The 24123-nt window shown below is 44.7% G+C and overlaps 2 protein-coding genes across 4 annotated transcripts in view; one reads left to right on the top strand and one right to left on the bottom strand.

The window, feature by feature from the left end:
- Positions 1-9124, bottom strand: part of ALS2CL (ALS2 C-terminal like) — a 50861-nt gene extending 41737 nt beyond the window's left edge. The window contains exon 1 of one of the 3 annotated variants that reach the window (XM_065627561.1): positions 9048-9124. In XM_065627561.1, the coding sequence (XP_065483633.1) occupies positions 9048-9050 (3 nt within the window). In that variant the 5' untranslated portion in view covers positions 9051-9124. Of the gene's footprint in view, positions 1-339; positions 415-1369; positions 1445-9047 lie in introns of those variants that run through there. The other 2 variants (XM_065627563.1, XM_065627562.1) reach the window with 2 other exon arrangements.
- Positions 9125-13814: 4690 nt separating this feature from the next.
- The window catches only part of TMIE (transmembrane inner ear), a 33025-nt gene continuing 22716 nt past the window's right edge, over positions 13815-24123 (top strand). The window contains exon 1 of the mRNA XM_065630335.1: positions 13815-13913. Coding sequence (XP_065486407.1) covers positions 13815-13913 — 99 coding nt within the window. The remainder of the gene's footprint in view (positions 13914-24123) is intronic.

Here is a 24123-nt window from a genome sequence, read left to right as displayed (position 1 = left end):
CCACATACCTTCTTTATGAAAGGCCAATGTATTCTCTAGATGAAGCACAGAGCTGCATGCAAGTGTGTTTTATAGTCCAGGAAAATATACTCCACACCTTTGGCCACTTGCACAGGTAAAAGTTCTACCTGTTGGAAACACTCCTAAACTTTACTCTGCCTCAGGACTTTTACTCATAGCACATACAACAACCCCTTCAGCCTGCTAAGGCTGGTCTTAACACCCTTCCTACAGTACATAGCTAAACATAAAACCGAGCCTGAGGATCAATGGGAAAACAACCAGCCAAAGAATGCGGCTCATGAAACCCAAAAATAACCAGCATGTAGAGCAACGTACCTTGCATAAGGTGGCCAATTAAATTTCCCCCGTGGTAAAGGCTACGGCAGCAGCTTCTCTGAGCTTCCGAGTCCTGAAATACTCGGTGCTCCCAGAGCCGCCGCTCTCCCCTCCCACCTTTCCCTCCCACATCCAGCCGCCTCGTTTGCCGAAACACAGATCTGGGCCTGTTCATTAGATGAGACACCCACAGAGCCCAGAGAGACAATTACGAAACCCGTGCAAATAAGGTTTCTAAAGCAGTTGCTTGTTATTTGCCTTTTTTTAGAAGGAGATTTTGTGATCTATGCTCCTCCAGCTCACGTGTTGGATGAACTTAAAATGCAAGAAACTGAAAGGGGAAAGGACAGGATGTGTTTTCCTTTGTGCGGTGGCTTTTCTCGGCTCTAACTCCTTTTCACCTACAGCGCATTCCCACAGCACTTTGCCAAATAGAGGTCCTGTGCTTTTTCTTCTTCTGCCAGTCTCTCCCCTCGTGTGACTCGGGCGGTTGCTGCAGCTCGCAGACGGAAACCCTGGGAAACGGAACGTTTCCTGCTATTCAGAGCCTGCTGCGGAGAGCGTGTGACAGCCCGCACGTGATGCCTGCACAGTCTGTCCTCTGCTACACCTCAGCCAGCAGTAACTATTTCCCCTTCTTCCAAGAAAAAGCTAAAAACAAGCCCCACACACCCCCCCCCGCCAAGTCCATCTATCAGAAGGACCCAGAATCCTCCCCAACCCATCAACTCAGGCTCAGCCACCACCCCACCTCCTAAAGCACAAAAGAATTTTCCCGGTCGATCCACAGTTACAGCAAATCCGCACAAGCGTTTTGTCAAAGCAGCAGCCTCCACCGTATACACTCTCCACATCAGAAAAATTATAATAGGTAATGCTGCCCAACAAAAGCCCCATGACCTCCCCTTCTGCTTCAGAGCACGAACAAAGCCCCATTCTTTCCCAGGCACTCCGACATGTTACGACTCAGCAGCTCACATCCTCCCCGGCTATATGATCTCAAGGACTTTTACAAAATACTGGAACTTACTGTGGGCTGAGGGATCGGGATAAGTCAGCTTCTGTAGTGAGGATTCTCAAGGCGTAACAGGGGGCAAGAGGTGTCTCAATCTCCTTCTGTTTGTAGAGGTTCTTCTATTGTGTTGACTTCCTTCCCATTTCCCTGGACTCCTGGGATCTTTTCAGAGCGGGATGTGCCCATAACTCACTGTCTGCCTCAACACAATGGTTTACACCACACGGGCAGGCAGAACAGCAGCTCTTCTGGGCAGTGGGGGACAATTCCAGAGAAGGATACAGGCAAGGAATGGGAAGGATGAGCGAGCAATGAGCTCACTGTTGGCCGTCCTACCTGCTCTACAAGCTGCGAAGTCAAAGAGCTGGTGATCAGGACTTTGATGCAACGACATACCTTTTTCTTCCAGTCTAAAATTTGGAATGAAATCAGATTTTCCACATCTTGGAGGAGTTCTCACCCACAAGGGACTAGATGGCAACAGGCACCTCAAGACTTTTTGAAGTCTTTGCATCGGTGCTTGAGCCCAGGAGGACTTTGCAGCTTCCAGCACCTATATGGACGGAGATTCCTCCTTGGCATAGCTTACGATAGTGCCCACTCTTCAGTAAGGGCAGAGAGTTTCAGAGGTACCAGGAGCTCTGCTCCACGCTGGAGGAGATGGACACTGGAGAGCCCACCTTACATCTAAGGTCTTCTGCTTCAACCCACCAAGCGCATTTGGGTCTGAGCCTCAAGCTCAGATTTGTGGCTTGTTTCTGTACAGTTTTGGTCAAGTGGCTTGTTGTGCATGGTTTGGATTAATGTTTTTTCCCCTGTTATTCTGTTTAACTCCAGTGGGGTGATGCTGTGTTGAAACAAAGAGGGGGTGTAACAGTTTGATTTGGGACATCTCTTTTACTTCTGCTTTTGCTTTCTCAGCAGAATACCATTTCCAGTCACTCAGTTAGCTTTGCTGAAATGCTTAGAATTCACACAAACGTTGTGTTCGGCCTGAGACCTCCAGGCTGCTTCTCAGCCTTATCCCCAATGAGCAGCAGCAGAAGCTCCAAGTCCTGATATTTGTACCTCTGCATTTAATCCCTAGTCACCCTTGCTCCTTTGGATGCCTCTGACAGCAGGTCGGACAGCAAAGATTTTTCTTTATCTTCCTCTGAACAGCTTCACATTCTTGCTCCCTACATACCGTCTTCAACAGAGATAAGACCTCCAGTTTCTAGACCAGGATATTTCCCACCATCAGCCAACATGTGCCCAATCCACAGACAACTCATCTGATTGTTCAGCAGCCACCAGATTGCCACAGGTTACATCATGAATTGATGTTGTTTTACTTTAAAACGCTGGGCCAAAAATTACAGTGATTTGCTACTACTTGAGCAACCACTGAGCCAGCCTAGAATTAGGACCGCTCTGACTCTGCTACATCCATGATGGGAGCCTTCACCACACTGTGGACGTCTTCACATCCAGCATTTAGGACTAGAATAAATTCAGGCTGGACATGAAGGGTAAGACACAGCATGGTCCATCACCTATTATGTACAGACAGTGTTATCTTAGTATAAGGACTGATACAGGGTCTCAATAGTGCTCTGCTGTCCAGGACATTTCTGCAGTAGACAGGACTGCGATGAGGACACAGATGTTTTAAGAGCATCTAAGGCTGTGTTATGAGACACGCTTCTCACCTTGTAAATGTAATACTGCAATTACTTCCTTATCCTGCTTTGATTTGAGGAGGAAAAAACATACCCAAAGACATATTTTGCAGATAAGTAAGAAAAAATGTCCTGTTTTGATCTCAGGAACTTGTTGTTTTTAAGACTTGAATTAAAAAAGACAATAGCCCCAAGAGACTTTTAACTGTAAAAAAGAAAAAATAAAAAGCAAAACAAAGCAAAACAAAACAAATCAAAACAAATCAAAACCAAAAAATCAGGGATACATTCACAGATGAAGCTTTTCTTTTTTTTAAAAAAAAGGAGTCTATGCCTGGTTTTTTGTCAGAACTAAGCTTCTCCTATTAACAGTTTTTTTATTAAATAAACACCACAGTTTTCCACAGAAGTCTTTATAAATATTCCCTATCAGCACCAGGTCTCTCTCCTGTTATCTGAGCGGATCGTTGTTAATGAATTTCTCCCTGGCTATCTGCAGCCACAGATCTTAAACATGGAGCACGTGATATCATTTCTAGCCAGGAGCTTAGGGGATGCTACTAGTATTCATTTGTCTGCAGACAGCAATATCAGCTGGTTCAGGCTTTATATTCTGCTCTGCTGCTTGACATCAGTTTTAAATCTCTGTTTCCTATGCTTGTATGTGCCACTCTGGGGAAAGTGGTATAAAGCCGGGCTTAACACCGTGACTAGAAAGATCCACTGAGGGGATCAAGGAGGGGCGGTTGTAGTGCAGTAAAACTAATGAGCATTCTGTCTCCAAGAGGTCTGCCCTTAAATAGATGGCACAGCAAATTGGCATTCAACCACCTATAGCAATTAAAAGCATTTGCCTGTCTACAAATACCAAATGAGGTTTGATCAAGAAAACTCTAAGAGAAGGGGTTCATCTCGTTCTTCCTGCTTATGGTTTTTAGCTATGAGGACAGATTCTCTACAAATCTCACCCCAATTTGTACCTCGTGAGAAAATTTCTCCTTTCATAGAAGCAAAACACAGTTTGGGTTGGAAGGGATTGTTAAAGATCATCTAGTACAACCCCCCTGCCATGGGCAGGGACATCTTTTGGTCAACCAGGTTGCTCAAGGCCCCATCAAACCTGACTTCGAACACTTCCAATGATGAGACACCTGCAGCTTCTCTGAGCATCCCGTTCCAGTGTCTCACCATCCTCACAATTTCCTCTAAATACAGCTTCCCTGAAACAAGTTGCCTTTTCCGTCAAGGAGTTTTGGCTTGTTTTGTTTTGACCAAAGCCTATTTGTAGTCCAAGTTCCTCTGCTGAAACCAGGTCCCAGGGAAATTCTTGAGTTCTGGGGCCAGTGATGCTGAGTCAGCTCTGTTGGCCAGCACATCTTTGTATCACCAGGGCAATACCACCCTGTGTTACAAGAACTGACCATTCTGGAAATAGCTGATGTATGACTCAGTTAAAAGAATATCCTTGACTATGCCAGTTCTGATACAGGGCTGCTGAAACATGTCTCAGAGCAGCAGCAAACAGCCAGCAGCATCCCGTGCCCACAGCATCACTCAGTGAAACCTCAGCTCCTCCTTACCCCTGTTTGAAGGGACTTGAAGATACAAGAAAAAGAAACAATTTATTTTTTTCCCCACAAACTATAGCTCCTCTGAGCATAAATCCCAGTATCATATAGCTGTTTTTTTAAAAAAACAGCAGTTTCATTTAGCTCTCAGGACATCCTAAGAGTTTCAGATCCACATCAGTGTCAAATAAAAGAGGACTAAGTTGGGAGATGAAAGAGGCAATGCAAATATTAGATGGCACAAGGCCCATAATCCCAGTTAACACTGAACTGATATTTCTGCTGCCTTGCTACATTCATGCCACAGGACCACCAGAGGCTTTGGAAAGGGAGAGGGTAGTCATAGCTGCTGGGACCTCATTGTGTTATGCTTCAGCCAGCTAAAGATCTGACACAGCACCCACCCCAGACAGGAGAAACAAGCTGGAGTACTCAAATTCACTCACTCAGGAAACTCTTAACGTGGAGGTGGATGTCTGATCCAAGCACGTACTCTTTAACTCAGGTGCCTTGCAAGCCCAGAAGCACAATATTTGTACATGCCATTGGGAAACTATGCGTGGAAACAGTAGCTAAGTGTGCAATTATTCATATCTCATGCAAAAGAAGTTTCACAATCTTCTTGATAACCAAATTTGTCCTGATTCTTTTTACTGAGGCAAAACAAGCCTTTTCCCTAAAGGGTAAGAGAGGCGTGCAAGGCAAGAGTGATTAGAAAATGAGCAAGAAACCGGGATCAACAATGGGTACAGACATGTTTTCTACATCTGAGCAGCCATTCAGCAGCAAACCAGCACGGAAAACAAACACTTCTAGAAATTCTCTGGCCTCGTGTCAGGATGCACAGAAGAATTCAGGTAACACATATTGCAGAGAATCATGTGTCTGCATCTCTGTTCCTGTTCATGAGAGACAGAGGTGACAATCAGACAAAACCAGGGACAGATTGCAACACAAGACTGGCCAGGAGCAAGACAGGCACAGAACACACACAAGGAGAGGAGGCAGGGAAAAATATATCAATATGCACTCCACATCTTTCCTTACTACTTTCATTTCCTTATGTAGGAAACCCCCACGCAAAGTTAAAAGACTGACTCTTCCTACAACTTCCAGCCTTAGTGTCTGCTAGACAGATTGCTCAGATGCAAACTGAATGTCGTGGTATTGATCCCACACAAGCTCTCAGCTTGAAGAGTCAAGAGTTAATCCCTGGAAGTGTGCACAGTCTAGACATTTTAGCCTCAGCTGAGCAACCAGATGACCTAAATACCATTTCCCTACCTGTTTACATGACCTTCAGCAAGTCCACTCCACCTGTGCTCTCCTCTGTTAAGACAACAGCTGGTCCTGGCACTGTTTCTGATTACACGTCCATGCAGTGTGGGGTCTATGGCAGAACCAGTTCTTAGCACAAGCATTGCTGAAGGTCCACCACTGGCAGGGACTTGCTACAACTTGTTTAATTGGTATAATAGCCAGGTCACCCAAAAGTCATTGACAAGACCCTGGACAGAGAGTAGCTGGCGGCCTTCACCAGATAGCGCTGGGTTCTCTTTAGAGTGAGGAAGAGCTAGAAATGGGTAAAACCAAGCCAGAGCACACTGGCTGTCACCATAAGGGACAAAACTTTTGTCCTGATCCAAAGGCCAAAAAGTACCCAAAAATAACATGTCTCCTTGTGCCTGTTAGTCAAGCTGTACCAGTTCCTTAGCATGTTGGGTAAACTCCAGCTGCAATGAGATGGTGCTGAAACTGTACATCATGAGCTGCACCAACTAGTCCCGTCCTCCCCATCTCACACAGCACAGAAGGCTAGGTTGCCAAAGCAGGAGAACTAGATGATCACGGTGAGGATGGTCACCCTTTCAAGGTGTGCCCCCTTCCGTGTCACCTGCAGTACTTGCCTCTACCCTGAGGGCAGAGGAGCCAGTCAGGATGTCCTTCCATTTGGCCATAGCTGCCATCCAAAGGTCAGGCTGCTACGTTGCTCTCAGAACTTTGAAAAGCTCAGATGGTTTGCAGACACCTTGGGAAGATACCAAGCACCTCTACAATCACACTCAGCCCCACATTGTATCCAAAGGCATAAGCTCGCTTGGAACACCATACCACATGATGTTACATAATTAATGTACTTACTGCTTAGTAAAGCATTTCTATTTCTTACTCCACAGAACAAACTAAATAGAAATACTTGTCCTTAGGGAAGCTACCTTTGACAATGACAGCCAGCCAGTCCAAGAGAGGCATAGGGACTCTACTTAAGGATTACTTCTCTGTAACAACAAACACAGAAAAAAGAGAGCCTTTTTAAAATAAACTCATGATGGCCACTTAGTTAAAAGAATTAAACATGACTCAACTCCAAAGAATTTACTGCTCTGTGGCAGCTTGTCTAACTAAAGGCTTTGCTAAAGAGGAAAACAAACACTAGCCTCTGGCCGTCAGCCCTAATTCCATAGGAGGTGCTATACGTGCAGATAGTCAGAAAACAGGAAAACAGACAAAGAAACCCCAACACTTTCTTATGTCAGCACCAAGCTGCCATCTTTCAGCTAAGAACAGCTTCTTCCTCTCTCTAAAGTTATCTAAAGCCATGAGCCTTTCCGTAGTTAGTGGGATGGATAAGTTTCCAGAAAACTGTGTAATAATAAAAAAGTATTGTATTGCCCTTTTGTTGTAGCAGAATGATTACAACCCTTTTGGCTCTGAAAATGACATGAAAATTTATCTGAGTTGGAGCAGAGATGTGGTACCAGTGAGATAGAGACACGAGTACTTAATTGCGTGAGTCTTTTAGGCTGCAGAACAGCCCAGTTGGGGAACGGCACCAAGGTCTACAGTGCTTGACTGCAAGAGAACTATGACTTTTCCAGGGCTCTTCCGAATGCTCTGAGCAGGGTGGAACAAACCCAGCTGCAATGCTGAAACCTTCTTCCCACTCCTTGGCAAGCCATGTCAAACGCATCCCGCTGGTGGATCAGAGGAATCCAATAGCCAGAGGCATCTGGCACGTGAAAACATGAAACAGGAGCAAGGGTGTAGAGCTACAGATAAGTGAGAGACTCACTGAGGGAGGATGGAGAGCAGAAATCACCTAGATTTTCGTTCTTAATGCATGGGACATTTCTTGTGGCCAAGACCATTCCCACCCTCATCACCCAGAGGGGTCTGTGTGCATCTCCTGAGAAAGCCATCATTTGATTTCAGAGGGCTGGGAAGGGCTCTTCTCAAACATAGGCAGTGTGGGAGAAGATGATGAGGGACAGCCAGCACATAAGCAACTCTGAGGAGCATAGCAAGTCTTGGCCCAGCCTTCTCCCCCATTCCTCATCATGGTCTATGGCTTCCTCACAAGGGGAGGAGGAAGAGTAGGCGCCGAACTCTTCTCTTTAGCAACCAATGACAGAACTCGAGGGAATGGCAGGAAGATGTGCCAGGGTGGTTCAGGTTCGACATTAGGAAAAGGTTCTTCACCCAGAGGGTGCTGGACACTGGAACAGGCTCCTCATGGAGGTGTCACAGCCTCAAGCCTGACAGAATTCAAGAGGAGTTTGGGCAACACCCTCAGACACATGGGATGAAATCTGGAGTTGTCCTATACAGGGACAGGAGTTGGACTTGATGATCCTTGTGGGTGCCTTCCAACTCAGGACATCCTATGATTCTATCTCTCCCAGTTCCCAAATACTACATTGAAATACCAGCATAGACCAGACAGCCCATCGGCAGCCTACCTTTGCTGTAAGAGCAATAACTGCCACATTGTTCCTGGACACAGGGCAAACCACGAGGAGGTGACCTTCCTTCTGTGGCCACATGAGGTTGGTGGCCCTCTCCTTGCCTTTGAGCAACCTTCCCACTGCACGACACTGACCAGGTCTAGCCTCTCCCTTCAGCGGCTGAATGGGGACAGCGAGTTCCTGTCCCACTTCAACCTGTCCTTGCAACCACAAGGCACATCAGCTACATGAGTCGAACTGCCCGGAGACATGGTGCTAGAGAAACAAAGGCACCTTGTCCCACAGCCTTGCGATGAATCTCACCATTACATCCCACTGCCACAGCACACACCCTATCAGCCCTGGGAGGGATTTTGTGAATATTTGCCTTGATGCAGCTAGGAAATGAGCAACATTTTGGGTTTACAGAGGCAGAGATGGAAGGATTTTGCTGGATTCTCAGCCTCCCACAAACCATCTTGCATCTTAAACATGGACGCATCTTTTCCCAACCCTACAAAATACCCAAGCAATAAACTTTGGAGAGAGACTGACACTGAACATCACCCCATTTCCCAAAGCTGTTCTTCGGACCGACTCTTACACCCCCTGATCTTCATCATGGCAGAGACACGAATCTTTTGCAGTAGGACCATAATCTCCCATGAAACCATTTCAACAGCAATTCAGTAGCATCCACCAGCAGCCAAATCCCACCTGAGCACAAAGTCCATCTTACCATGAGTTGAGCTGTCAGCAGGATATGTAGCCATGTGAACAGAAAGAGGAGCAGGTGATGAAAGCTGCCTGTTCTAATTCTTCAGCTGCTTTCTTTACTCACTTTAAGGGGAGGGGAAAAAAGAAAAGGAGGAAAAAAAAATAATCAAGGAAGTAATGTTCCTCTCCCAAGGTGCACTGCAAAACATTCTTGGTAGACATGGAAACCCCTGGCAGGCTGCCATTGCTTGGCCAGTCTCCACATTAAATTTCAGTGAGCAATTCAATACTTGAATGGCTCTTAGAGAATTTAAAGGGAACGGCAGCCGCAGATGGGCGATGTGGCGGCCACTCCCCGTAGGCAAGCGTTCGGGATGTTCCTGAGTTTGCCTTCAGCTCTGTGGGGAAGCTCGTCGTGCCTCTGCGGTGCATGGGGCAGGCAAGTTATGACAGAGCCATCTGAAGACAAATCCAGCCTCCGCACTTCTACAAAGGAGGTTTCCTAGCCACAGTCTTCAGGTACTGAGGGCAACCTTCAAATCCCTAAAAGGAAACTGTGAAGACAGAAGGAAAAATGCTTCGTGGTGCTCTGGGGACTAAACTGAAGCTAAAGGTGTTTAAGAAGATCCATTCCTTCCTTCTCCTGGTTTCTCCCTTCTCCTGCCTGCCAGCTCTCCTGGGGCTGCCTCTTCTTTGCTCATGGTTGGGCTGAAGAGCAATGAGGATTTGGGAGCCTGGTCTCCTTGGAAATCTCCAAGCACCTGGGAGAGCAGGGAAGCACATGGACTTGGGACCTCACTGCTTTGGGGGAAGAGTGAGGAGAGGAACCCTGGAAGTGATTGCTGGAGGTCATGTGGGCTCAGGGGGTGGCTGGACAAAGATGATCCCACACAATGGAGACCCTCCACCTTCCCCCAAATCCCTTATTCCCACTTATTCAGGAACACGCATGGCATGGCAAAGGGTTATTTCTTTCTAAAGGCTGTAGCAACGCTGTAACTCTGCACGGTGTCCATCACCACAGCTTCAAGGTGCTTAGAAGCACATGGATGAAAGGAATCAATGTGTGCCCAGCAGAACGAGCAGCGTAACAGAGCTGTGACCTGCACAAAAGCTACCCACCGGCTGCATCTCAGATTTCCATCAACAGTGCCTGCAAACAGCTTTATGACATGCGAGCATGAGCACACACAGGACACTCAACTTCTCTCTTCAGGAGTTTTCTCACAGAAGAGGTTTGCATTAGAAATCACTATTAAGGAATCCCAGCTACTTGGCAGAAACCTAGAGAGAGACTTTTTGCAAGGGCATGTAGTGGTAGGACAAGGGGTAATGGCTTTAAACTGAAAGAAGGTAGATTTAGATTAGATATAGGAGATAAATGCTTCCCATGAGGGTGGTGAGGCACTGGAACAGGTTGCCCAGACTGCTGGTAGATGTCCCATCCCTGGAATTTTTCAAGGCCAGACTGGACAGAGCTTTGAGCAACCTCGTCTAGTGGAAGGTATCTCTGCCCATGGCAGGGGGTTGGAACTAGATGATCTTTAAGGTCCCTTCCAACCCAAACTATTCTATGATGAATGAAACCAAAATAAAGCAAGAGGACTCATGTCCCTGTGCTTTTCTTACACGCTCAGTGCATTTCCAGGGAGACCAGACCTCAAGTCCCTCACAGCTCTTCATCCTTTTATCCACCAGCCCAAATGCAGGCAGAGAGTGGGGGATGAGTCTGGCAAGAGCCACGTCCCCTTTCAGTGGTTTGACCCCCTGGGGCTCTTGCTGCTGCTCTGAGCCAACTGGCAGGGTTCAGGACGACGACGTTTCCCCAAACAACATCGTCGTGCTTTTGCATAGCAACAATGCCAACACTGCAGCGATTGGCGAGGTGACACATTTAGCAAGAGCCACATTTCATTTATTTCCCAAGAGGATGCAAAAGGCACAAGCTATAAAGAGGAAGCTTACAAGTTTAACAGCGCTTGTGGTTTCACTCAGAGATTGGTGGTCATCCACTAATCAGTGAGTACATAACAGCATGTGCAATGTGGGCTATGAGTAACGTTCTCTGGTGAGGGGTCATTGCTGGTAGGGCTGTATATGGGAAATTACAACTATTTCCCCTCTCTCTGCAAAGCGCACTTCCTCACTGTTGCTAAATTCAGGAGTTTTGCAACACTTACTTTTTTTTTTTTTTCTCTCTACAAAATATCCATCTCAAGGGGTCAGGTCAACAAATTAGAAGTAGATGCTTGCATATAAAGAGTTTGTTGTCTTTGTCATGAAAGAAAACTTAAAAAATAAATATATCGATAAAAAGAACTCTGAAAGCTTAAAGGAATAGAAAACCGACATGAAATCTTATAATTTAAAATCCCAGCAGGAGATTCTTCTCTGACCTGCTCCATGTATTTTCAAATCGTCCTGAGAGAAGAAGCTGAAATGAAGTTACAAAGTGCTGAAAGGTCTGGAGTCTGCAGAAATCCACTTTTTTTTTTTTTTTTTTCCCCTGAAAACTAAAGGAGCCACTCTGCTTTGGTAACCCATATATAGAGTAAGAAATCTGAAGGCTGGAAAAAGAAGACCAGGTTTGTTTGTGCTATTTTTGCATAGCTCTTGGCACAAATGTTTTCCAGCAGAGGTTTGATGCCATGGCAAGCCTGGTTCATGAGAACACAGAGAGGAGGTAGCTCCCCATCAGCTATGGGAAAGTCACAGTCTAACTTGCTCAGAGCATTAAAAAAAATAAAACATGAACAAACTACACCTCTTGAGAACCTGCAAATAGAAGGATGGGATCAGTGTTGAACTCCAGCCCATGGGCAAGACACAATAAACTGCACCCTGGAAATAGCAGCCCAGAGGCTTCAGGAGCTCGTACTGTGTTTGACCCAGGGCACAGCAAGTGCATTTCCACAAGCAGACAAGTGCTTAGATGACATTTTCTGAAAGGAAACAGTCTCATAAGCAGCAGCTCCGTTTGCTGTGGATTTATTCCCTGTGATTGCATTTGCTGGTGTCTGGCAAGATCCTGGCACAAAACAAAGCCCCCCATGGTTCAGTTGGTTGTAGCATCTCTGCCCAGTGTGGATCCAGCAAGAGTTGTCCACACACTGTCCTTCTTCCTTCCATGGGTCTATAACTGATTTAACTTTTTACCCAATGGCATATTTTCTAAACGAAATGCACAGAAACTCAGTATCTCAGAGGCGTTTGTCACTTGGCCAATTTCAGCTAAATTAAAACAACTAAGTTTTAGAAGTCCACAGGAGGGAGGGCAGGGTGAAGCGAGGAGAAGAGGGGCAAGCAAAATATCATGCCCAAAAGCCACATTTCCTTAAGAAAGCAAGCTGAAAAACATTAAAACCAGCTCGATGAACAACTGCTTAGAATCTCGGAGCCCCACAGTGGATTTTCATTGGGGAGAGGAGGAGCAAGCTGCACAACTTCTAAGGCAGACGCGTAATTCCCTGCCTCGATGCTGCCACCGTCTGTTGTCTGCTGACAAGACCTTATAACACAGCATCCTGCATTTACTTTCCCAATTCTTATACCAATTTTCCGAGCACCCTGTAAACCCGCAGTGAGCATAAATGCAGCAAAGAACCGAACAGCTGCTTCTCGTCTGAAGCCATGCACATGCTGACATCACTCCACCCTCCTCTCATCTTCACAATCTAATCAGTAATGCAAACCTTAAAGCTGGCTTGCCTATTTGAGCTTATAAAATATTAATTTGCTACGGAGCTCCTTTTTTTTTTTCCTTGAAATTGTGCCCGGTTCTCTAAAAGTTCTAGAACACAAGAAACAGAAGTGATGAGATCCTCCTAGATCTCATTGCTTGTTTCCTTGATGAAAATCCCAGGCTTCTCCCGGTAAAGAATACTACATGAAATTATGAGTATGGGAGAATATAGTAAACCTGGTTGATCCAGTCCCTCTCCTCCCAACCCTCTTTTTCACTCTGTGGATGGAGGTTTTGTTTGCTTCTTGGTGGAAGGACAGTCCAGTTGAGAGTCCCACGCTCCATCAAACCCCTTAAGCTATGTTTTCCCTGCCCATCTGATTCAGATAATTTTCTTGAGCCCATCAAGCAGAGCTGAGCTGTAGATGGTGGCCCTGCAGCTTCAGCTTCTACAGCCTGCTATGCACATGTTCTTCCCAATTGCCTTCAGCTCTCTCCAGCGCTCAAGTCTGGGTAAAGTTGCAGACTGTAGCATCACATCCACAAGATCCTTCAGGGCTGAAAGATGCTTTTAAAATCCCAAGATGTCAAATACTCATCTCTAGTAACACTGGACTCTGCTAGCATAGGGTAGCGATGATGCCGATGATGCATCATCTTGGCTTATAGCCCTTTTTCATTAGAGGAAGAGAATTCTCTCAGCAGGCCAGGAGAAAAACAAGAACAAGAGAGCTGGAATCAGTCAGGCAGCTGTTAAGAAAAAAAAAAAAAAAATCCAGGATCCTAATGAGTGAATCGTCTTCCTCTGGGGGAGCGGCGAGAGCTGTGAGCGCTGCTTTACTCTCCGCACCCTGCCTGTCACTAAGCCTGGCTTGAGGAGCAGCAGAGCACTCTGTAAGCGACACCAGCCTAATTAATTAATGACTCCCCCGGCGTCAGCTCTGTGGCTGCCGGATTAGAAAGGAAGGCAGTAAAGAAGGGCCAGGACAGCACGCGACCGCTGCTGGTAAATGCTGAAGGCTGCTGAGAGCTGGCTGGGTTATTCAGAACCTCCCCTGATTTTGGGCTACGACGACGCAGAAGTCGGAGATCAACTGGGGGGAGAAGATGGCGTGGGATCCACCCTTGCAGCATCCCCTCTCCTGGGTGAGGTCCTCCTCCCTCTTCTTGTCCTGCTCAAAAGCTGCCATGGCACAGTTAATCGAGGTAAGGAGCAACTTGCTTTACAGACTGGGAGGGCTGGGGGTGTCCTGAAATAATGTTTTTTTCTTCGCACGTTACCCAGGGGGGACAGGTAGGGCGGACGGCAGGGAATTTAAGGTGGCTCCAAGGAGTTAGAGGCTTTCTCTGGGAGATGCTTGTTACTTTCTGCAGGCCCAGCACTGGAAGGAAGGTGCTTTTAAAATGCCAATAGCTGCTGAGGATAGTCAGCACTTAAGGGCTGCTTTAAGCCACAAAAAGGGCTTAACACAATATAAAGGGCCGAAGTCACAGCACAGCATTTTCTAGCCCACCACCGTGTGTCCAACAAGTGCCTCACATCGGAGGCTCAGGGAAAGAAGAGAAGGAGCAGACACGACCCAGGTGATGAAACGACTTAGATTAACGGATGGACTTGATGATCTTTAGGGTCTCTTCCAATCAAAATAATCATATGATTCTATCTATGCTGTCCCTGGATGTACCTGCCCAAGTTCAATGTTTGGGCTGCATTTTTCTTTTGCTGCTTTCCATTCTTTCCTCTAGTTCAGCAAAAAACTTTAACTTTTGAAGACGTGTTCCTCACCCACAGCTCTGCTTCAGAGCTTTCCCCTGAGGATGACTACATGCTCCCATCGCCCCAGCTCCCTACAGCCAAGCTGGGATGAACCAGGAGGGAAAAGCAGCTTCACAACCCAGGTCTACACCCTGGTAGCAGTTAGAACTTCTTGACAGCAGTTTCAGAAGTGAGAATCCGATCTGGGAGGACAGCCCCTTAGAATTATAGCTGCCAAAAATGTGGCAGCCCAGCAATTTTCAACCTCTTCATCACTTTTCCTAAGGTCTGAGGCAGCTGCTGCATTGGCCCAGGGTCAAAGCCCCAGAGCTGCAGTGCCAATGAGCAGCATGTTCTTGCAGCAGAGTTTAATCTGCTCAGATTGCTGGATTTAGCTGAAGTGCTCGAAAATGCAACTGTGCAGGCATAGCTGTGTTAAGGGCTCTGATGGGCTAGCATAAGAAAAATATTTTTTTCAACATTTTAAAACTTCTCATCCCTGATTGCCCTGCCCTTCCTCTGCCCTCTCATCAAGCTGGGTCTGATCTCCACAGCCTGTGCTCTGCAAATTTTAGTAGTTCATCACCAACACATCAGAGACAATGACAAACCTGCTGAGTTAATAACCCCACTCTGTGGCCCATCTTCTGCCCTGACACTCTGGTTCTCTCATTTTAAAGTTACTTAATTCAGGATTTTCAAATGGATCTACCAACCCATCCTATACGACCATGACATAATGTCCCCAGCAAGGCAAACAGGAACCTCAAGCTCCTTTACAAACTCACACACACTCTCTGCTGTAGACATTTTTCACATTTTTCCAAGCTGTTCAGCCTACAAGAGCTCTCAAGGTGACAAGCGAGGCAGAACTTTCTCTTACAGAGCACGTTTCACAAATCACGCTTCGCTGAAGCCGGGGCAATGTGCAGACGCAGCATCCACCCCAACCGGAAGATGTTCCCTCTCATTATGTTTCACAGACACAGACTTTACAGGAGTTGTCCTCATGAGAAAGCAAAACAAAGATAAATGGCAAAACTACAAAAATTATTGTAGAACAGGTGTAATTTTATGGTCTGCTTTACGTCTACCAGACTTTCTTGAAAACCTGTCTGCTTCCTATAGCATGTCAGAAAGAGCAAATCTCATCTGGAAACACAAGCTGCATGGCAGGTTAACTAACAGGTATGGTAGTTATGAGATTAGATGAACAGTCTGTTTCTGTATTTCTAAAAGCAGATGAATTACAGGCTGCTCCGAAGCACTGCAAGGACTTTTTACTTCACACAATTACGCTATGCAGTTATCCTGAATAATTCAATTTATGCTAAGCCAGTTCACCAAAGCAAAAAGAGAGAAAGTCAAAGGGGCTGGGCATCAGAGCATTTCAATGAGCTCAGGAAAAAAAAAAAAAAACAAAAAACAAACAAACAAACAAAACCACAACAAAACCAAAAAACAAAACAACAACAACAACCAAAACAAACAAAACCAAACAAACCCCACAGAAAGCAAAAACAAAACCAACCAAACAAACAAAAAAACCCCAAAAAAAACCCCACCAAAACAAAACAAAAACCCACGCAGTAAGGAGAAGTAAAGAAAGAAGAAGATGCTCTTGTTTAATGGAGTTCAAGTGTTTTCAAATGTGCAGATTTATGTGCACTTTCCACTTGGGAGCGAAGAGGCAATAAAAGCTTCTGAATATTGAACCTAATTGCATTGACAAAAAGCTTTCCTCTTTCAGAGGCCTTTTGGAAGAATTCTCAGCCCCCCAGGTTGAAAGTTAACTCTCCAAGCTACCCTGGCACTGGGTAAATTTGGAAATAGCTCCATAGGCTGGACACTGCCCCATTGGGTGCACCAAGAGCCCTCCTGGAAGGTCCATTGTGGAGGGACCTCCTGCACCCAGAGCTGCAGACTCTTCCCCAGGAGCCTCCTGTCCAAGTTCAACTGGAGTTTTTACAGATTTGTGAAGTTACACACCCACATAACTCTACCAGAGCATCCCTTAGTGCCTCCATATGCTGACCTTTAAAATGCATTCACATGCTCAGATGTTAGCAGATGCCAGATAAACACCTAGAATACAGGGAAAAGGCTCTTTTCCAGCATCACACCAATGTTCTAGCAGAAGAAGACTGAAGAACAAGAGAACACAACTTTGCCTTTTTTTTTTTCCTCTTGCACAAGACTGCTCAGACATATTCAGCTCTCATAAAATAATACCCATTACATGAAATGCATATAGCACTGGTTTATTCCTTAGATTTCCACCTTCCTCATCATTTCTCCAAGATCTTCAGCTAGGATAAAGTATGTATTTCAAGAAGCAGGCATCTTAGACAGGGAAGGAGAGACAATGCAATAGCAGAGTTCATATTACTACTGGTTTTGCCCATCAGACCTTGGTCATGCCCAAGGGACACACTGAAAGAGAATTAGGACAAGTGAGGAAGGGAAGAGCATCAACATTTCCAGTGTCTCTGGAAGAGAAATGTCCTTTCTTAGAGGCTGGTATTAACCCCATCACTTCTTAGTGAGCCTTAGTGAGCACTTTTTCTGAGCCTGGGCACAAAATTAGCACCATAATGTTTTGTGATTATTTTGTAATCAGCTTAAGGAATAGTCTGCTCTGCAGTGTAAGAGGAAAACCATCAGGGCTTTGCTTTGGGAAAGCACAGGGAAATCTCTATGCTTATCTGAGTCACTTTATTGATATTAAAGACTGAAAAACCATCTGGAATAGACCACAGTTTCTGAGTCATCCCCATATGGCTCATTATTTAACTCCTCATTGAAATAATGATCTTCTAATTCTTATCCCAATGATTTTCTCAGCCCTCATTTGATTTACCTGCATTTTCTGCTTTGTTATAAACATTTCTGTCTGTCTGCAGCCCCCTAAAGTTGAGAATCAGGGTAGATAGAAACAAACATAAACCTCAGAAGTCTGAAAACTGGACCATGGCATTGCCTACTGTTTTGTAGCAGGTGTCCACCTCCTCTGGGTGGACTTCAGGTCCATCAGCCCCGTGGGTGCCCTGACCCCAGATGTAAAGTATTCCTCATGGAGAAAAACAATCAGGATAACCTGCATCAGGTAAGGTCTTAAGAGACCTGGATGGGGTGTGAAGTTGGACACTGAGGTGGGAAGACACATCACATGTTCAGGATGTAGCATGTGGTTTAGTTGATTATCCCCTTATTGAGTCAAATTCTGCATCTTTCAGACCTTTATTAAGCTCTTCGTCTCTGGGTTGGAGTTTAGAGCCTCCAAGTCAGGAGGTGAAACTCTGTCCTAGGAAGTAATGTAAAATAAACTCTTCAGAAACTTGCTCAGACCAGAAAAAGTTGCCACTTCTCTCTACCGATAAAGGAAGAAAAATAAAGAAACTTCTGATCTTCTGTCATTCTATCTTTAACTCCTTGGAAAAGCTGCAATGCAAACTTGAGAGTAGGAAAAAAATAACAACAGCAAACCCAAACAACTTTAATCTTTTCTACTAGTTATGAATAGCTGCAGTGGAACAAAGGCCGATACTGATGGAATCGGGGAAGAAGATCACTGCAAGATAAATTAAAGGCCATTTAAAAAAATGTGAGGTGTTAACTAAAGGTTTTCAGGTGTTTTCTGAGTCCTCCCACTCTGAAATGGACATATAGAGAAATGATAGATTTGATACGCAGGATGTTAAGTGGAGTTCCATTATTTGTACTACACTTAGCTATATACTGTTGGGCCCAAGGGACAGTAACCCTCATTTGTAGCCTCCAAGTGAGTGTGATGGATGTGAGGCTGTAAGCAATAATCTAAAAATACTCATGTGAGATTGTAGTTTAAATGAAGGCAGGAAAAATTACTGAGGAGTTATAGTGGACTCCTGAGGTTGATTTCCCATGTGGATGCATAGATTTAACTCAATAGCTGACAATAAAAAGAACAAACAAGAGAATAACAGTTCAGGAGAACATACACAAGCAACACATGATGATTTGAGAGATAAGTGTTAGCTTTAAGAATGGTATCTTTAAGGAAGATACCAGTATTTTTGGTCAGCTGGATTCAAAATATTTTAGAAAATTATAAAAGCCATTTTCTGGAAAATTCCTTGTCATGGTCTGACTGAGGAAACAGACTCAAGAGAGGTGGGCACAGAGTATACGAAGTCACTGGACCCTCCCAGAACCAAAGCTACATAAACTTTAAGAAAAAAACAAACAAACAAGCAAACCAACCTCAAAAACCTCTGAGAATTTTTAGAATTTTACTTATATACACAGGGATTGTGTCTATAAATAAATATATTGTCTCTGCTAATAACTATCCTAAATTCTACAGCTAAATTCTACAGCAGCAACTGCTGCTGTTCTCAGATGAAAAGAGGCATGAGGGTTCAATCTGAAACTGTTGTTCACAGGACCATGAACTGGTCCAGATATGAAAAAATCAGGTTCCTGTTGGGAACTAAGGACACTGGAGGTCTGAGACCACAAGAGAGTCTTATGGCCAGCCCAGGAGCAGCACTGGTACAAGCAAACCTCATGACCAGGGCAACAACTATATCTACACTGTAATTCAACATTAATTACTAGATTTATCAGCTATCACACTTACATTCAATCATTATGACCAGTCTTTTTTTTTTTTTCCTAAATACATAATCCCATTATATTGGCCCTCGACCTGCATTTCTGATGTTGCATCTGGATTCTGCCAGGGTTTCCCCAGCATTGCAGAGGATTTTGGTGGCCTCCCTAGACAAGTTTTGCCTGAATGGAGATCCATGGTCAGATTGTTCATCTCCTCCTTGTTACTTGGAAGGCGGGGGAAGGAAAGAGTGCACATGTGCGTTTATTTAAAGCTTAGGCCCCCAGAACCATCTCTGGCCTTTCGATATGTGTAATCAAATGCAATTAGGAATAAACCTTGTTAGTTTTTCAAAGCCCAGCCATGCTGCAGGCAAAGCAGCAACATCAGTCAAACCTAATTGGAAAGGGCATGTAAAAAAAAATTAAAAAAATCATTTTTAAAAAAATCGCAACTTGAAAAGCAGTGCTTTTTACAATTTTGTGGGTTTTGCTGCTTAATGAAGCAAATAAAACTCCTGCCTCAGCAGCTGTCTCCTTTTCCACTGAGGACAATACTTCTCCTTCCCCCATCATCACTGGTGACAGTTTCTACCTGCCTGAAATGAATCACAAACAAAGCGCTTTTATTTTTTTTTTTATATATATATAGTTAGAAGAACCTGTGTCAAACTGTTCTGACCTAAAAATGCATCTTGCCTGCAAATGATTTAGTGTTTTGGGGTTTAGTGGATGTTTTACCGCCCTGAGTGTCCAATATCAGTTCACATCCAGCTCACTACAGGGTAGTTTTTCCTCCTCCCAGCCTTTGCTGGCCACTCGGAGAAGCCGAAAGTTTGTGCCTGTGCATAGTGTAGAGATTCTTTTTTCATTGCTGAGACACACTGGGATGAGGGAAATATGTCTGGGCTCCACCATACTTGAGGACATGCCATCCAGCTGGGCTTAGTTCAGTCTTCAACGGAAGCAAAGGTTGCGCCTCCACAGCTAGGACAACCTGCTATGGTGGGTGATAAAGCAGAAGAGAGGCCAGGGTATCATGAACATGGTCCAGCCTTGACTCCTACTTTAGGTCCTCCCGAACCAGCCCTATAGGGTGGAGTCATTGGAAAACTAAAGCATGGGGCAGTAATGGTCCACGAGCTCGTGCCAGGGAGCCACTTGATCCCTGAACCATCCCAAAATCCCTTTGTCTCTCTTCCTTGCCACTGCTTCTAAAGATTAAGCAAAGAATTGGGTGTCAAGGGTGGAATTTACCTGCTCTGAACCGGGCATCTAGAAACTGGACACCTAAATCTGAGCTAGTCACTGTAGGCTCCCCTAATAATCACTGAAGAGAAATAATAATTTATTCATCAGATCTGGATAAGTTTCCTCAATGGGATGAATAGCCCTATGTAAGTGCCGCTTTCTTTCAGACATAAATAACCCTGGAATAACTATTTTAGGCTTAACTACTCCTACTGTGCATTTTCAAGCACCTAAGAAAGGGTAGATGCATTTTCTTTACAGTGAGAGATATAGCATGAAGGTTAAGACACAAAAATAGGTTTCCACAGTATGGGCATCAACAAGTGGTCTGGGTGTCTCAGCTTCCATGGGAGATGTAGTTGATGCTTAGTAGAGGCTAAGGAGCTATTCCACTGTTCTGCAAGAGACACTGCAATCAACAGTCCAGCTTTGGTCTCAACAGTCATCATTGGTATTGGCTAGGGGTTGGTTTCATGTCCCTAAACATAGCAGTCTAATCTTATTTTAGGCACTGATGCTGTACTCCCACTGCTTTCCAGCTGCTGCTCCAGAGAGTGCAGATCTTCCATAAATACTACATGAAGTATTTACCAAGACCTACGTCACTGTGTCCTTTACATTGAAGTTTAGTACCCTAAATTAAGCTATAAGTTTCTCTTTTATATAATACGATTATAATCTCCTTCAGCCCAGAGCCTCCTTGTTTTTTCTTTTCTGCTCAATTCTTTTTCCTCCTGGAGCCCCAACTTCTTTATATTCATATAGGCTGCCCAGACAACTTCGTGTTTCAATGTTGTAGTGAGGTTAACCTCAGGTGTGTTCGCATAATTTTCTTTGATATTCTCTCACCTGCTTGCCTCCAGAAGTCTTTCCCTGTTGAAGTATTATGCAACTGTTGCTAATGCTGCTTCTTGCCTGCATTTTCTGTGGTCCTAACATCTTCCTTCATCCAAAGAGTTCTCCTCTGAAGCCAAATATCTTTTGCAGAAGACTTCTTCACTGGCTCCAGTCTTCTGGAGTCTTTTGTTTAGCACAACTTCTTTGCATAGATAAAGCACTGCTGTCGGTCTTCATAGCAAATATAACCTCTTCATCCATCTGTCCACATTCCACTTCTGGACCACGCTGGTGACCAAGGACACAAGTTCACCCTTGATGGAACTAGGACTTTTTCCCCCACACAGGGTTCCATAAGAACCACCTTGTCCCAGTTTTGCCTCTGCTGTGTTTCGCCTCCTTACATCTTTTCCTTCTGTCCCTGATCCAATCATTCTATTATCTTGATGTTTATTGCCAAGCACAAATCAATAACTCCAAAACTTGACATTTATTTCCAGTCACAAATCAACAGCTCCAAATCTTGACATTTGTTGCTAAGCGCAAATCAGCAGTTACAATTTATTGAAGCTAGTAAGAATTACTTTCATTAAGATGTTTTTTCCTCCCAGTGTACATGTCATCTCTGAAAGCTAAGAGGAGCAGATGTGGGTCAGTGGTGCATCTTTCGTCCCACTTAAGAGTTTGGACACCTTGTCTAATCAGCATGTGTAGCAATGCAAACTTAGATATCTGCTACCAGGTCCCAGTTCATAGACATGGGCAGTTGCCATAGATCAGCTTATATGTGATAATTTGCTAATCCTATGGTAGCTTGACCATTACACTACAGTAATTTCACTGCATACTTCAGCCCTAGCGTTCAACACTCTGAGGATATGAAGAAAAGTTACGGTGCTTAAACCAAAGTTGTCTGCATGAGTGGTCAAGACTGCAGCAATCTTGCTTCATGCGTTTTCCCTTTCTACTTTTATCTTAAATATGCAATATATTTTGCTACTTTATGTACTGGTCCACATCAAGAGCATTTGTGAAACGAAGGGAGGCGGCAGAGATCAACCACCTTGTTTCTTCCCACCAACTTAGGTTCAGACTTTTTTAAGGTTATGCTGTTCCTCATTCACAGTTTCCTCCAGAATTGTCCGTAAACTTGTAGCAAGCACTCCAGCCACTGGTGTTCCTGCAGCTGATGGTAGGGACATGCTTCTACAGTGATCCAGAGTCCTAGGCTGTCGTGTGAGGCACACAATTGCTGTAGCACCTGATATGTCAGCACATCCCTTGACTTTCTGTCTATTTACATCTTCCCCATCTTTTTGCAACCAAAATGATTCTATGATGCTATGATTCTAGATGAACCTAAAATAGTGCCCTGACCCCTCCCTAGGGCTGCTGTCGCCCACAGCTTCTTTGATTTACTTTCTTTGTTGCTGGATGCTTTGTAACGAGTAGGAAAGGGAAGATCTTTCGGAGTCACATATCACAAATTCCTACCTCTTTGATTGTCCCAGCTGCCTCTACAAGACCACAGCACTCTGGCCAGACTCTTTCACCCTTAGTTCACCTGTAGAAGTTCTGATTTTTGAGCACTGGATGCCCCATGGCCACAGTCCCTGAGCTATGCGAGAAGGGAGGATGTCACAAATTGCAATGACGTGTGGCGGAGTGGTGCTGAGTAGCTGAGACAGCTTGGAGGAGAACAGGCTCAGACAGAAATCCTCTTCACCACAGATGGATTCTCAATAGGATGCCCCCGGGAGACAAAGCACTCCAGACACAGCGGGAAGCATCCTTCATTAGGAAGAGACTAAAATATGGTTTGTATTGCACAAATAGACAAGTAATTGGAGAGCAGCTCCAGCTCCAATTCACTCTGTGGTATCCATTACAATTGTGCTTTAACAGCACTTACATGGACTGAGAAGGGAAGGGCACTGCAGCGAATCAGATGCGCCTGGTTAGGAAATATCATTTTTTTAGAAATGAGGTGTTTTCAGCTTCTATCAAAAGGCTATTGTCACTTCAGATCAGGTCCTGCAGTCAGATATAAGGCAATGAAGGTGTTTTGCTAACAACCCTTCTGAGAGGTCACTTTAACTCTATGATTTGCTGCACCACAACACACCATTGGACTTGATGATCTTAAAGATCTTTTCCAACCAAAATGATTCTATATGGTGAAGTTCATTAGCAGTGAGGGGTTGTCAAGCTCTGATTTTCTAAGCCATAAACCAAGAGAATAAATGCCACTTGTTGGTATGTGTGACCCTACCATATCATCACTGTGCTGGGACCACAGGAGCTTGTCTAGACCACCTCGTTTGTCCTCTTAACAGACCTGTGAAACATGTTCAGCCCCATTTCAGAGTTGGAGAACTGAGGCACACAAGAAGTAAGGACCAGATCTGCAATGGGACTTCGGTACCTTGTTTGTCCAACATTTAGCTACTGTGGAGGCCACCAGGTCCTTGTCCTGTTTCCACCTAAATGCTTGCTCCAGATAAGTTTCTTCTACCAAAGGCAGGTATCTGTAAGGCTCTTTGACCCAGATCCTTTCATGGATGTTGAAGATCTACTCAATAGTCAGTGGAGCTGAGGTTGCAGTTCACCTTATCTGAAGTGCTAACTGCATCACCACTAAACTGCATAAGGAAAGATCACATCACCATCTTCAGAAGACAAGGCTTTCATGATTATTCTTCCATTTTTTTTTTCACCTGTTTTCTCATTCCCTCCTTGCACTTCACTTCTAGAGTCTTTTCAGGAGCTGGAAATCAGAGTGCTGTTCTTGTTGCATCAGACACACTGGCCTCATCAGCCAAATCCCCTCTCTTTTAGAAGATATGCACTAAACAGGACATCATCATGTCTTACCTGACCTTTGATACAGTAGAAGCAACAGGATTTAATTCAAAGACCTCCTTGTTACCCAGAATAACTTAACTGATTAAGACATGCTTTCCTGAATGACAATCAGGC

The sequence above is a fragment of the Caloenas nicobarica genome, chromosome 2 (genome assembly GCF_036013445.1).
Source record: "Caloenas nicobarica isolate bCalNic1 chromosome 2, bCalNic1.hap1, whole genome shotgun sequence".
Taxonomy (NCBI): domain Eukaryota; kingdom Metazoa; phylum Chordata; class Aves; order Columbiformes; family Columbidae; genus Caloenas; species Caloenas nicobarica.
Note: the sequence above shows the minus strand (reverse complement) of the source record. Positions and strands in the feature narration are given on the sequence as shown.